The sequence below is a fragment of the Pseudophryne corroboree genome, chromosome 6 (genome assembly GCF_028390025.1).
Source record: "Pseudophryne corroboree isolate aPseCor3 chromosome 6, aPseCor3.hap2, whole genome shotgun sequence".
NCBI classification, from domain to species: domain Eukaryota; kingdom Metazoa; phylum Chordata; class Amphibia; order Anura; family Myobatrachidae; genus Pseudophryne; species Pseudophryne corroboree.
The window spans coordinates 190043638-190059314 of NC_086449.1; the positions used below are offsets into that span (position 1 = coordinate 190043638).

General features: G+C 48.0%; 1 protein-coding gene across 2 annotated transcripts in view; it reads right to left on the minus strand.

Moving 5' to 3' along the window:
- ADAMTS7 (ADAM metallopeptidase with thrombospondin type 1 motif 7) overlaps positions 1-15677 on the minus strand; it is a 212429-nt gene that overhangs the window by 147945 nt on the left and 48807 nt on the right. For both annotated transcript variants that reach the window (XM_063925493.1, XM_063925494.1), the window contains exons 4-8: positions 12810-13015; positions 9700-9783; positions 8409-8533; positions 1564-1713; positions 596-739 (exon numbers count right to left, since the gene is read on the minus strand). In XM_063925493.1, coding sequence (XP_063781563.1) covers positions 596-739; positions 1564-1713; positions 8409-8533; positions 9700-9783; positions 12810-13015 — 709 coding nt within the window. The remainder of the gene's footprint in view (positions 1-595; positions 740-1563; positions 1714-8408; positions 8534-9699; positions 9784-12809; positions 13016-15677) is intronic.

Genomic DNA, 15677 nt, shown 5'->3' on the forward strand with positions numbered 1-15677 from the left:
GCTCTTCTTCTTATGCTGCATCAGTCATATTAGGAAACTGGATAGGTACAAACAGTAAATAACTGCCCCTACAGACCCCCTATGATCTGGACCTCAGTCTGAGCAGTGAACTGCTGAAAATGTCCAATTGGGTGCCGTATGGTTACAACCTGGAGCTCAGGCCATAGGGCTAGATCAGGGGTAGCCAACCCCGGTCCTTGAGAGCTACCAACAGTTAACGTTTTCCAGGTCTCCTCACAGAACAACAAGTGAAATAATTAGGTCCACCTGTGGATCTTTTAAAATGTGTCAGTGAGTAGTGACTGCAACGGTGCACCTGCTAGGTGAGCTGGAAAATATGAACTGTTGGTAGCTCTCGAGGACCAGGGTTGACTACCCCTGGGCTAGATCAACTAACATGTCCTGGATTACAGTGGAGATTTCCAGATGACTTTAGGAACACAACACTGGAATATGGAAATTAAGCAGCAAATGAGATCACTGGAGAGCTAAACATTTTGCTCATGGACCAAAGGAAGATACAGAAGGGTCAGAAGATACAGATCTATGAAGAAAGGGACAAAACAAAACAAAGGATGAGGTCTTGGGTACTTACTCCAAGAAGCGGGTAATGTAGTCTCTGCTGCAGCGGGACCAGGTAAGCGGAGATGTGCCATAGGTAAGCTGTGGTGACATGATGTGAGGCTTCTTTCCCCTGGGTTGACAGTCATTTCCATTGCCATCATGCTGTACCCCAAAACTAGTTCACAGGAGAATACAAGTCAATCAGGTTAGACTGAGAACTCCTTCTCTTACACCTACATAACATAAGACTATTCTAAACTCAATGTACACTTTAAGAAAGTTATCAGTATAATACTTGTAGTCATCTTCTATCCAACTAGATAGCAGAGATGCTCTGGCCATCATCCTCACAATATAATAAATGCAGATGTCTCTGATGCAACAAGACGTGGGTCATTCTCCCTTCTTAGGTGGACATTGGGGGTCATTCCGAGTTGTTCGCTCATTATTTTTCTCGCAACGGAGCGATTAGTCGCTAATGCGCATGCGCAATGTCCGCAGTGCGACTGCGCCAAGTAAATTTGCTATGCAGTTAGGTTTTTTACTCACGGCATTACAAGGTTTTTTCTTTGTTCTGGTGATCGTAATGTGATTGACTGGAAGTGGGTGTTTCTGGGCGGAAACTGGCCGTTTTATGGGTGTGTGTGAAAAAACGCTACCGTTTCTGGGAAAAACGCGGGAGTGGCTGGAGAAACGGAGGAGTGTCTGGGCGAACGCTGGGTGTGTTTGTGACGTCAAACCAGGAACGACAAGCACTAAACTGATCGCAAATGCCGAGTAAGTCTGGAGCTACTCAGAAACTGCTAAGAAGTGTCTATTCGCAATTCTGCTAATCTTTCGTTCGCAATTTTGATAAGCTAAGATTCACTCCCAGTAGGCGGCAGCTTAGCGTGTGCAAAGCTGCTAAAAGCAGCTTGCGAGCGAACAACTCGGAATGACCCCCATTGTTATTAAAGCACTGCTATCAAGAAGCTCAGATGCCACTTGTGGGCTTATTACCTGTGTCCCAGCTCATGAGTGACTGTGAATGCTGTTGGCAGACCTGTGTCCTCATTAATGTTACAGCTGCGGTGTGGCTGACACATTCCAGCCACGTGGGAAAGACCAAGAGTCTCACATGGACGATTCATAGAGGCACAGAGGTCTCTTCTGTAATAAAAAGAAGCACAAAATGTGTATTGGTTTACTTGCATGTGCATTTGCGTTTAAGGTTAGAACTGTATGGTGAATGTGTGTGTTTGGAGCACAGGAATGAAAGCATGAATTTTGCAACCAACATGAGTACTGTGTTTCTTTTTTATAATTGTGTTGTGTTCTGTTATGTTATGTATGCTGGTGTATAATCGGCTGTGCTCTATGGTCTTGCACCAATACGCCAAATGCATTTTATTGTGGCTGCGTACTCTATGGTCTTTAGCAAAGTCTCCAAAAGTGGTAAAAATAAAATCTGAAGAGGAGCACTGGGCCTAATTCAGGTGCGGTTGTTCTTGCGCTTGTTGCTGCTAACTTTTGCCAGTCGCAATTGCCATTATATGGTAATATAGGCAGAAGCTAACCTGAACATAGGGACGCTGTCTCAACATTTTTCGTCCGATTGAGTACCAATGCAAAAACAGTCTCATCAATGCAAATCGGGTCATCGCGCAGAGTCTGATTGCCTCTGTAGACGCGCAGGCTGAGCTGCTCTACCGGGACGCTGAGGGCTCTCCAGTAGCAAGTAAGATCGCAACTGCTTATTTATGCACGACCAGAAAATGGCATCTGTACAGCCATGACAAGGCTGCATTTGACCGACCGCTCCCCATTCCCACCCTCAAACGCTATTTACCTGTCACTCACTTTGCAACTAATTCCTTGGTGCGATCGCATCAATTCAATTGCTGCGTGTGCGCACTGCTGCTCAGACGCATGCACAGTATGGAAAAATCAACCTATTTGCGAACAACAGCCATTTTGCAACAGCATCTGAATTAGGCTCATTGCGCAAAAGTACAACCGCCTATCACTTTTAAACCACACCTTTCATAAGGATAATATTTTCCAATTTTCTACTAAAATACCGAAGCAAAGATCTTATATTTTCATTGCATGCAGCCTACCCCAAAGCAAAGAATGCCGCTAGAAAAATAGGATTTTAATACCTACCAGTAAATCCTTTTCTCCTAGTTCGTAGAGGATGCTGGGGACTCTAAAAGGACCATGGGGTATAGACGGGATCCGCAGGAGACATGGGCACACTAAAAAGACTTTGACTGGGTATGAACTGGCTCCTCCCTCTATGCCCCTCCTCCAGACCTCAGTTATAGGAACTGTGCCCAGGGGAGACGGACATTTCGAGGAAAGGATTTTGGTTAAACTAAAGGCGAGAGACATACCAGCTCACACCACAAACACACCGTACAACTGGATCAGCAGGAAAACCAGATAACAGTATGAACTAACAACAGCAACAAGCTGAATATAACTGATACACAAACCTCGTGTAACCGAAAATAACCAGTATCATTACAACTGCAATGAAAAGTCCGCACTGGGATGGGCGCCCAGCATCCTCTACGGACTAGGAGAAAAGGATTTACCGGTAGGTATTAAAATCCTATTTTCTCTTACGTCCTAGAGGATGCTGGGGACTCCAAAAGGACCATGGGGTCTATACCAAAGCTCCAGACCGGGCGGGAGAGTGCGGACGACTCTGCAGCACCGATTGAGCAAACATGAGGTCCTCCTCAGCCAGGGTATCAAACTTATAGAACTTAGCAAAAGTGTTTGAACCCGACCACGTAGCTGCTCGGCAAAGTTGAAGTGCCGAGACCCCTCGGGCAGCCGCCCAAGAAGAGCCCACCTTCCTGGTAGAATGGGCCTTTACTGACTTCGGCAACGGCAGCCCAGACGAAGAATGAGCGTGCTGAATCGTATTACAAATCCAGCGTGCAATAGTCTGCTTGGAAGCAGGATTTCCAATCTTGTTGGAAGCATACAGGACAAACAAAGCCTCTGTTTTCCTAGTAAGAGCCGTTCTGGCGATGTAAATTTTCATAGCTCTTATGACATCAAGAGATTTTGGGACTGCCACAGCATCCGTAGCCACAGGTACCACAATAGGTTGATTTATGTGAAACGAAGAAACCACCTTCGGCAGAAATTGTTGACGAGTCCTCAATTCCGCTCTATCCACATGAAAAATCAAATATGGGCTCTTGTGAGACAAAGCCGCCAATTCGGACACTCGTCTGGCAGACGCCAAAGCCAAAAGCATGACCACTGTCCAAGTGAGAAACTTTAACTCAACCTCACGCAAAGGTTCAAACCAGTGAGACATAAGAAACTGCAACACCACTTCAAGATCCCACTGTGCCACGGGTGGCACAAATGGAGGATGGATATGCAGCACTCCCTTCACGAAAGTCTGAACCTCAGGAAGGACGGGCAATTCTTTTTGAAAGAAAACAGATAAAGCCGAAATCTGCACTTTGATGGAACCCAATTTCAGGCCTGCATCCACGCCTGCCTGCAAAAAGTGGAGGAAACGACCCAAGTGAAACTCCTCCGCAGGAGCTGCTTTGGTTTCACACCACGACACATACTTTCTCCAAATATGGTGATAATGTTTTGCCGTGACCTCCTTCCTAGCCTTAAGGAGAGTGGGGATGACCTCCCCGGGAATACCTTTCCGAGCTAGGATTTGGCGTTCAACTTCCATGCCGTCAAACGCAGCCGCGGTAAGTCTGAAAACACGCAGGGCCCCTGCAGTAACAGGTTCTCTCTTAGAGGAAGTGGCCAAGGATCTTCTACTAGTAATTCCTGAAGATCCGGATACCAGGCCCTCCGTGGCCAATCTGGAATGACGAGTATTGCCTGAACCCTTGTTCGTCTTATGATCCTCAACACCTTTGGAATGAGAGGAAGCGGAGGGAACACATACACCGACTGAAACACCCACGAAGTTATGTCTATCTGAGGAATTCCCCAATGCCTTGTCACTTCTGCAAATACCTCTTGATGAAGAGCCCACTCTCCTGGATGGAGATCGTGTCTGCTGAGGAAGTCTGCTTCCCAGTTATCCACGCCCGGGAGGAAGACTGCTGACAGAGCGCTCACGTGCTGTTCTGCCCAGCAGAGAATTCTTGTGGCCTCCGCCATTGCCGCCCTGCTCTTTGTTCCATCTTGGCGGTTTACGTACGCCACCGTACGTAAACCGCCGTATAAAGAGCCGTATAAATGGCTCTTAACTCGAGAACATTTATGTGGAGACAAGATTCCTGGCTTGACCATTTTCCCTGGAAACTTCTTCCTTGCGTGACTGCGCCCCAGCCTCGGAGACTTGCATCTGTGGTCAGCAGGACCCAGTCCTGGATTCCAAATCGGCGTCCCTCTAGAAGGTGAGAACCTTGCAGCCACCACAGGAGAGAAATCCTGGCCCTGGAATATAGACTTATTTTCCGGTGCATGTGCAGGTGAGACCCGGACCATTTGTTCAGCAGATCCCACTGAAACACCCGGGCATGAAACCTGCCAAACGGAATGGCTTCGTAAGCCGCAACCATCTTCCCTAGCACTCGAGTGCATTGATGAATCGACACTCTTGTCGGCCTCAGAAGCTCCTTGACCATGGTCTGTATTTCCAGAGCTTTGTCCGCCGGAAGAAACACTCTCTGAAGCTCCGTGTCTAGGATCATGCCCAGGAAGGGCAGCAAAGTTGTCGGGATCAACTGAGACTTTGGCAAATTTAGAATCCAACCGTGATGTCGCAGAACCGACAGGGAGAGTTCCACATTTCTTAACAACTGTTCCTTTGATCTCGCCTTTATCAGTCCAGAGATCGTCCAAGTACGGGATAATTGTGACCCATTGCTTGCGAAGGAGTACCATCATTTCCGCCATTACCTTGGTGAAAACCCTCGGGCCGTGGAAAGCCCAAACGGCAACGTCTGAAACTGGTATTGACAGTCCTGTACAGCGAATCTCAGGTACTCCTGATGAGTGGGGTATATGGGGACATGAAGGTATGCATCCTTTATGTCCAGTGACACCATCAAATCCCCCCCTTCCAGGCTGGATATTACCGCTCGGAGCGATTCCATCTTGAATTTGAACTTTTTCAAGTACAGGTTTAGGGATTTTAGATTTAAAATGGGTCTGACCGAACCATCCGGCTTCTGGACCACAAACAGGGTTGAATAATACCCTTTTCCCTGTTGGACCAGGGGAACCTTGACCACCACTTGCTGTTGACACAGCTTTTGAATCGCAGCTAACACAACTTCCCTCTCCAGGGGTGAAGCTGGCAAGGCCGACTTGAAAAATCGGCGAGGGGGCACCTCTTCGAATTCCAGCTTGTAGCCTTGGGAAACAATTTCCATCACCCAAGGATCCACGTCTGAAAGAAACCAGATCTGTCTGAAAAGTCGAAGGCACGCCCCCACTGGTGCGGACTCCCTTAGGGGAGCCCCAGGGTCATGCGGTGGATTTTGCAGAATCCGGGGAGGACTTCTGCTCCTGGGAACTAGCCGAAGCAGGTGTTCTCTTTCCTCGACCCTTACCTCTGGCAAGGAAGGAGGAGCCCCGACCTCTTCTTGATTTATGCGACCGAAAGGACTGCATCTGATACTGTGGAGTTTTCTTTTGCTGTTGGGGAACAAAAGGTAAAAAGGTAGATTTACCTGCGGTAGCTGTGGCAACCAGGTCCGCGAGCCCCTCCCCAAACAACACATTACCCTTGTAAGGTAAAACCTCCATATGCTTCTTCGAGTCTGCATCACCCGTCCACTGGCGGGTCCATAGAGCTCGTCTAGCAGAAATAGCCATGGCATTGGCTCTAGAACCCAGCAGCCCAACGTCTCTTTGAGCGTCCCTCATATATAAGACTGCGTCTTTAATGTGGGCTAAGGTTAATAAAATGGTATCCCTGTCTAGAGTCTCAAGGTCAGCTGACAAAGTATCTGTCCATGCTGCAACTGCGCTACATACCCATGCCGATGCTATTGCCGGTCTGAGCAAAGCACCCGTATGCGCATAAATAGACTTTAAAGTAGTCTCCTGTCTGCGATCAGCAGGATCTTCGAGGGCTGCCGTGTCCGGAGATGGCAGCGCCACCTTCTTGGACAGGCGCGTTAAAGCCTTGTCCACCCTGGGAGAGGATTCCCAACGTACCCTGTCCTGTGCAGGGAAAGGATACGCCAAAAGAACCCTTTTGGGAATCTGCAGTTTTTTATCAGGAGTTTCCCAAGCTTTTTCAAATAACTCGTTAAGCTCATGAGATGGAGAAAGGTTACCTCAGGTTTCTTTTCCTTATACATGCGAACCCTCGTATCAGGGACAGAGGGGTCATCAGTGATATGCAAAACATCTTTTATTGCAATAATCATACACTGAATACTTTTGGCCACCCTTGGGTGTAATTTTGCATCATCGTAGTCGACACTGGAGTCAGAATCCGTGTCGGTACCAGTGTCCACTATTTGGGATAGGGGACGTTTTTGAGACCCAGAAGGGCCCTGTGACCCAGTCCAATCCGTGGATTGACTCCCTACTTTCTCCCTGGACTCTGCTTTGTCCAGTCTTTTATGTAATGAGGCCACACTCGCATTTAACACATGTCCATCCAATCATGAGTCGGCGTTGCCGACGGAGACACACCACACATCTGCTCCACCTCCTCCTTGGACGAGCCTTCCGCTTCAGACATGCCGACACGCACTTACCTACACCCCCACACACACAGGGATATTTCTATAAGGGGACAATTTCCCAACAAGGCCCTTTGGGGAGACAGAGAGAGAGAGAATGCCAGCACACAACCAGCGCCAAACTGACACTGGAATAACACAGATAGCGCTTTTTATATATATAATCAATGTTATACACTCACTGCGCCTTAAACATGCCCCCCCCCCTATTTCAGCCCTCTGTCACCGAGTTCAGCAGGGGAGAGTCCGGGGAGCCAGCTTCTCTGCAGCGTTCTGTGGAGAAAATGGCTCTGTTAGTGCTGAGGGATCAAGCTCCGCCCCCTCCAGCGGCGGGCTTCGGTCCCGCTACAATATTCAAAAAATGGCGGGGGATCTCTTCATTTACTGCCTCCGCAGCCTAATGTACCCGTTTTTGCCAGACCAGAGGTTTATTGCTGCCCAGGGCACCCCCCCTGCGCCCTGCATCCATCAGTGCCTGTTCTGAGTGTGTAGCGTGTGGGAGCAATGGCGCGCAGCGTAACCGCTGCGCGCTTACCTCAGTGAAGATCTGAAGTCTGCTGCCGCCTTGAAGTCTTCTTTTCTTCTCATACTCACCCGGCTTCTATCTTCCGGCTCTGCGAGGAGGACGGCGGCGCGGCTCTGGGACAAACGGCGGGGTGAGACCTGCGTTCCGACTCCCTCTGGAGCTAATGGTGTCCAGTAGCCTAAGAAGCAGAGCCTATCATTTAAGTAGGTCTGCTTCTCTCTCCTCAGTCCCACGATGCAGGGAGCCTGTTGCCAGCAGTGCTCCCTGAAAATAAAAAACCTAACAAAATTCTTTTTCAGAGAAACTCTGGAGAGCTCCTCTGTAATGCACCCTATCTCCTCTGGGCACAAAATCTAACTGAGGTCTGGAGGAGGGGCATGGAGGGAGGAGCCAGTGCACACACATACTAAAAGTTCTTTGTAGTGCCCATGTCTCCTGCGGAGCCCGTCTATACCTCATGGTCCTTACGGAGTCCCCAGCATCCTCTAGGACGTAAGAGAAAAGGAGTTTACACTGCACCTAGACAGTTTTGTGCTTTGTACATGCCCAGCTGTATGTTCAGTGAATGAGAGGAAATCTTTGGAATGTGGAGAGTGGTGACCTGTTTGTTCATGTAGCTCCTGTTTACTGACCTGGTGAGAAGAACAGCAATATCATGGTGTAAAGGGTGGTCTTCACTCTTCATGTTCAAGCCTTTCTGCCACTTACAGAAGCTACGCAGAGAGTTGTCGGCATGATGGGAAATCTTCAGCTCCTCCTTAAAGAACGGGAGACTCCGCAAGATTACAGGACAGGAAAAACAATCTATCCTCACAATATTCCCACCTCTACTTAATTTCTTTCAAACTTATTCCACTCCACCCTCAATCACTCCCTCAGTCACTCTTAGGGGTGTATTCAATAGCTGTCGGAAGCTGCTGTCTTGTCAGAAAGATGGCAGCTTCCGACAGATTTCGGTCGGTAGGGGTTCCGACCTATTCAATATGGTCAGTTTTTTTCCGACTTGTCAGAAAACACGTGGATCGGCGGAATAGCCACCGATCCGCGCGCTTCTGTCAGAAACGGGGCCAAATCCGACAGGTTTTGGCCCCCTTTCCGCCAATCTCAATCCGACTTTAAAAAAAAGTCGGATTGAGGTAAGGAGACGGGGAGTGGTGCGGCGGGCTATGAGGAGTGGTGCAGCTGGCTACGGGGAGCGGGGCTGGCAGGTACCTTGACGGCCGGCCCCTAGCCAGGCACCTCTCTCCCTGCAGCGCAGCTCTGGGCGGCCGTGATGTGTGGCTCCAGCAGCTCCCTGTGTTCTCACACACGGGGAGCTGCTGACAGCCGCACGGACACCGGCCAAATCCGACAGTCGGATTTGGCCACTCTATTGAATAGGGGTTGTCGGAACCATTCCGACAAATGCAGGTCAGAATGAATCCAACTCTTATTGACTATGGGGGTAATTCCAAGTTGATCGCAGCAGGATTTTTGATAGCAATTGGGCAAAACCATGTGCACTGCAGGGGAGGCAGATATAACATGTGCAGAGAGAGTTAGATTTGGGTGGGGTGTGTTCAATTTGCAATCTAATTTGCAGTGTAAAAATAAAGCAGCCAGTATTTACCCTGCACAGAAATAAAATAACCCACCCAAATCTAACTCTTTCTGCACATGTTATATCTGCCTGCAGTGCACATGGTTTTGCCCAATTGCTATCAAAAATCCTGCTGCGATCAACTTGGAATTACCCCCTATACCCCTTAAGCTATAATACGTGTATGCTCTTTCATAGGCTTCACCACACACACTCTCTTTCCCTTCTTTCCCATTCAGCCCATCCACTATTCCACTACTCTGAGCTGCTGCTTCTTTACCTCCCTTATTTTCCTGTTCCACTGCCCCAAAGTTAGATGCATGTCACTAGGCTCTCCATGTTACCTCTTCACTCTCTAGCAGGATCAGACGTACGATAACAATGTTTATCCTGTTCCCAATACTCGCATCACGGAAGAGTCCAGCTACCTGAAAGATAAGAATTTGTTTAGTGCTAATCATGGATGGGATAAACTTGTAGGCTGTAGCAAAAGGGCAGTAGGGACATACATGTAGGCTGCAGGAAGAGGACGACGGGAACAAACATGTAGGCTGTTATGGTACACCCGAGAAACTGCATAAGACCCTTTGAACCACTCTGCAGAGCCTATAACAGCCGCCCTTTTTCCATAGAGAGAGATGCTCTCACTGGTATTGAGATGCCGCCAGGACTTAACTCAGGGTAGTAAGGGATTACACAAGTAACCAGGTGACCGTAGGAACTAGATGTAGTACAAATGCAGTACAAAATGAAGCTGGACTGGAGCTGTAGTGTTTTGCAGATAACACGCAATGGAACAGCAGAATAACTGGCGGGACTTGGATACAGCACTGAAGGCAATACTTGGACAGAACAGAAGATGCAGAGGTCAGGGAATTGTGGGGCAGGTTTATTAAGCCTGGAGAAGTGATAAAGTGGAAGGTGATAAAGCACCAGCCAATCAGCTCCTAACTTACATGTTACAGGCTGGGTTTAAAAAAATGACAGGAGCTGACTGGATGGTGCTTTATCACCTTCCACTATATCACTTCACCAGGCTTAATAAATCTGCCCCTGTATAACAGACTGCAAGGGCAAAGTGAAACCAGGACTGCAGCAACATAGAGTTTTCACCAGGCACCAGGATCAGCATACTAAACACCAGGGGATGAAGCTACAGTATAACTGACAAGGAAGCTGGGCCCTGCCTGCCTTTCTTCACACACAGCAACCAATCAGTATTCCCCAACAGACAAAGGCCCCTTGACTAAATAATATGCTGCAGGTGTAAAGCTGCATGAGGGAGAGCAGTACTGAGAGTCCCAGATAATTAGAACCAGGTGGGACACTCACAGTGTAGCCGCTGATCTCTGCATGCCAGCATCCCGGTTTCATAGCAATGGCTGGGACCAGCATGCCCAGTGGCCATGCTCTGGCGTCCCGGCCTCCTAGTGATGTCCGGGACCAGGAAGCAAGTGGTGAGCTCCAAACAGTTGTGTCAATAGGGCAGCAGGAGCATACTGTACACATGTAGACTGTAGGAAGAGGGCAGCAGGAATAACATGTAAGATGCTGGAGGAGGGCAGCAGGGACATGTTGGCAGTAATGTGAGGACAGCAGGGTCAAACATGTAGCATGTTGGAGGACGGTGGCAAGGACATACATGTATGCTGTAGGAAGAGGGCCGCCAGGACATACATGTATGCTGTAGGAAGAGGGCCGCAGGGACATACAGTACATGTATGCTGTAGGAAGAGGGCTGCAGGGACATACATGTATGCTGTGGAAAGAGTGCAGCAGGATACATGTAGGCTGTAGGAAGAGTGCAGCAGGGATGTGCTGTAAATGTAGGCTTTGGGAAGAGTACAGCAGGGACATACATGTATGCTGTGGGAAGAGTGCAGCAGGGATGTACATGTAGGCTGTAGGAAGAGTACAGCAGGGATGTACATGTAGGCTGTGGGTAGAGTACAGCAGGGACATACATGTAGGCTGTAGGAAGAGTACAGCAGGGATGTACATGTAGGCTGTGGGTAGAGTACAGAAGGGACATACATGTAGGCTGTGGGAAGAGTACAGCAGGGACATACATGTATGCTGTGGGAAGAGTGCAGCAGGGATGTACATGTAGGCTGTGGGAAGAGTACAGCAGGGACATACATGTAGGCTGTGGGAAGAGTACAGCAGGGACATACATGTAGGCTGTGGGAAGAGTACAGCAGGGATGTACATGTAGGCTTTGGGAAGAGTACAGCAGGGACATACATGTAGGCTGTAGGAAGAGTACAGCAGGGATGTACATGTAGGCTGTGGGTAGAGTACAGCAGGGACATACATGTAGGCTGTAGGAAGAGTACAGCAGGGATGTACATGTAGGCTGTGGGTAGAGTACAGAAGGGACATACATGTAGGCTGTGGGAAGAGTACAGCAGGGACATACATGTATGCTGTGGGAAGAGTGCAGCAGGGATGTACATGTAGGCTGTGGGAAGAGTACAGCAGGGACATACATGTAGGCTGTGGGAAGAGTACAGCAGGGACATACATGTAGGCTGTGGGAAGAGTACAGCAGGGATGTACATGTAGGCTGTGGGAAGAGTACAGCAGGGACATACATGTAGGCTGTGGGAAGAGTACAGCAGGGATGTACATGTAGGCTGTGGGAAGAGTACAGCAGGGATGTACATGTAGGCTGTGGGAAGAGTACAGCAGGGACATACATGTAGGCTGTGGGAAGAGTACAGCAGGGACATACATGTAGGCTGTGGGAAGAGTAAAGCAGGGACATACATGTAGGCTGTGGGAAGAGTACAGCAGGGACATACATGTAGGCTGTGGGAAGAGTACAGCAGGGACATACATGTATGCTGTGGGAAGAGTACAGCAGGGACATACATGTAGGCTGTGGGAAGAGTACAGCAGGGACATACATGTAGGCTGTGGGGAGAGGGCAGCAGGAACATATATGTAGGCTGCAGGAAGAGGGCAGCAGGGACATACATGTAGGCTGCAGGAAGAGGGCAGCAGGGACATACATGTAGGCTGCAGGAAGAGGGCAGCAGGGACATACATGTAGTCTGCGGGGAGAGGGCAGCAGGAACATATATGTAGGCTGCAGGAAGAGGGCAGCAGGGACATACATGTAGGCCGCAGGAAGAGGGCAGCAGGGACATACATGTAGGCCGCAGGAAGAGGGCAGCAGGGACATACACGTAGGCTGCAGGAAGAGGGCAGCAGGGACATACATGTAGGCTGCAGGCAGAGGGAAGCAGGGACATACATGTAGGCTGTAGGAAGGACACATATGTAGGATACAGGAATATGGAAACATGTAGGATGCAGGAAGAGGCAGCGAGGACATTAGTATGTAGAAAAAAGGCAGCAGAGACATCATGTAGGATAAGTGAAAAGCATGAAACGACCTATTGGTAAAATACTGGGTGATAAGATAATATTCTTCATCTGTGAGCTTTACCATATTCATGACAGTCAGCACATAGTTTTCCACATTGTTTTTTCCGTGATATTCCACCATTTTGGAGTCAGCCACAACCAGAGCCTCTACCCATTTTTCCTTGCTTATGGAACGTCTAGATATAAGGCGTTCCCTGCGATGCCTCTTCTGTGTTTCTTCCCAGCGCTCCCTCCTCCTCTCCCATTTATCCTGGGAGTCTGGATGCTCTACAGGAAGAAAGGGTATACATCTATTCACAGCTATTTACCATGAACAGCATTTCTTACCAACCAACAAACCATGAAAAGTGTGAGAAGAAATATACCCAACTCAGCTACACAAAGTGCAGGCAGCTTCATTGTGTGCTGAGCCAAGATTCATGAGAAGTCTAGAAAACCACTAGCAACCACAGACAGGTAATGTGTGCCTCAGTCAACTAATCGCCATCCTAGTGGTGACAAGTGCACTTTAGCAAAGCAAAAACCTACTAATTACTTTTATTTTCCAGAGAACTATTGTCCTTAAATATAATCTGGCTTCCTTTCTTTTTCATGAATGCCACTTGCATTAGGAAGCGTCTAAAGGCAAAAAAACAGCTAATCACTTTAGGGGGAGATGTACTAAGCAGTGATAAAAGTGGAAAAGTGAGCCAGTGGAGAAATTACCCATGGCCACCAATCAGAATTGAAGTTTCATTTATAATTTGCATACTATAAAATTATAAAGAGCTGATTAGTTGCCATGGGCAACTTCTCCACTGGCTCACTTCGCTCTTTTCACTGCTTAGTACATCTCCCCATTTTGTGCTACATATAAGGCCATTCTTTTTAAGGCCAGTATTCTTTTTTTTTTTTCCCCCCGACAATTTCCACTATAATATATGGATAATACTGTAACAGTGCAAGATAATATGACATTTGCCACTAATATTAAAAAACGCATGCATGCAGAAACATTTACTTCCCTGCTGGCAGAGTAATATGGTAATATATGTCCTGCAGTCTACATAAATAATCTAGAATTAATCATGGATAAGTAAATTAAAATCAGTCCCCACTAATTACCATCCCCTCTATTCACTCACTTTAAAGTATTGTACTTAGGGAGCTATTTTCCTGCATTCTGATATTATTATTATCCTTTATTTATTTGGAACCACAAGGGGTCCACAGCACCTTACACAGTACTTAAACAAATATAAAATAATATAAATGGATAATGCCTCTTACAACATAAATTGTAACATTAGCCATAAGAAATGTATCACCTTTGGAATGGTGCCACCTAGTGGGACTAATTTTATGAAAAAATAAGATTTTACTCACCGGTAAATCTATTTCTCGTAGTCCGTAGTGGATGCTGGGACTCCGTAAGGACCATAGGGAATAGCGGCTCCGCAGGAGACTGGGCACAACTAAAGAAAGCTTTAGGACTACCTGGTGCACTGGCTCCTCCCACTATGACCCTCCTCCAGACCTCAGTTAGGATACTGTGCCCGGAAGAGCTGACACAATAAGGAAGGATTTTGAATCCCGGGTAAGACTCATACCAGCCACACCAATCACACCGTATAACTCGTGATACTATACCCAGTTAACAGTATGAATTATAACTGAGCCTCTCAACAGATGGCTCAACAATAACCCTTTAGTTAGGCAATAACTATAAACAAGTATTGCAGACAATCCGCACTTGGGATGGGCGCACAGCATCCACTACGGACTACGAGAAATAGATTTACCGGTGAGTAAAATCTTATTTTCTCTGACGTCCTAAGTGGATGCTGGGACTCCGTAAGGACCATGGGGATTATACCAAAGCTCCCAAACGGGCGGGAGAGTGCGGATGACTCTGCAGCACCGAATGAGCAAACTCTAGGTCCTCCTCAGCCAGGGTATCAAACTTGTAGACTCTTGCAAAAATGTTTGAACCCGACCAAGTAACAGCTCGGCAAAGTTGTAAAGCCGAGACCCCTCGGGCAGCCGCCCAAGACGAGCCCACTTTCCTCGTGGAATGGGCTTTTACAGATTTAGGGTGCGGCAGTCCAGCCGCAGAATGTGCAAGTTGAATCGTGCTACAGATCCAGCGAGCAATAGTCTGCTTAGAAGCAGGAGCACCCAGCTTGTTGGGTGCATACAGGATAAATAGCGAGTCAGTTTTCCTGACTCCAGCCGTCCTGGAAACATATACTTTTCAGGGCCCTGACTACGTCCAGTAACTTGGAATCCTCCAAGTCCCAAGTAGCCGCAGGCACCACAATAGGTTGGTTCACATGAAAAACTGATACCACCTTTGGAAGGAATTGGGAACGAGTCCTCAATTCCGCCTTATCCATATAAAATACAGATAAGGGCTTTTGTATGACAAAGCCGCCAATTCTGATACACGCCTGGCCGACGCCAAGGCCCACAGCATGACCACTTTCCACGTGAGGTATTGTAGCTCCATGGATTTAAGTGGCTCAACCCAATGCGACTTCAGGAAATCCAACACCACGTTGAGATCCCACGGTGCCACTTGAGGCACAAACAGGGGCTGACTATGCAGCACTCCCTTAACAAAAGTCTGAACTTCAGGCAGTGAAGCCAGTTCTATTTTGGAAGAAAATCGATAGAGCCGAAATCTGGACCTTAATGGAACCCAATTTTAGGCCCATAGTCACCTCTGACTGTAGGAAGTGCAGAAATCGACCTAGCTGAAATTCCTCCTTTGGGGCCTTCCTGGCCTCACAGCACGCAACATATTTCCGCCATATGCGGTGATAATGGTTTGCGTTCACTTCTTTCCTAGCTTTAAATAGCGTAGTGATAACTTCCTCCGGAACGCCCTTTTCAGGATCCGGCGTTCAACCGCCATGCCGTCAAACGCAGCCGCGGTACGTCTTGGAAC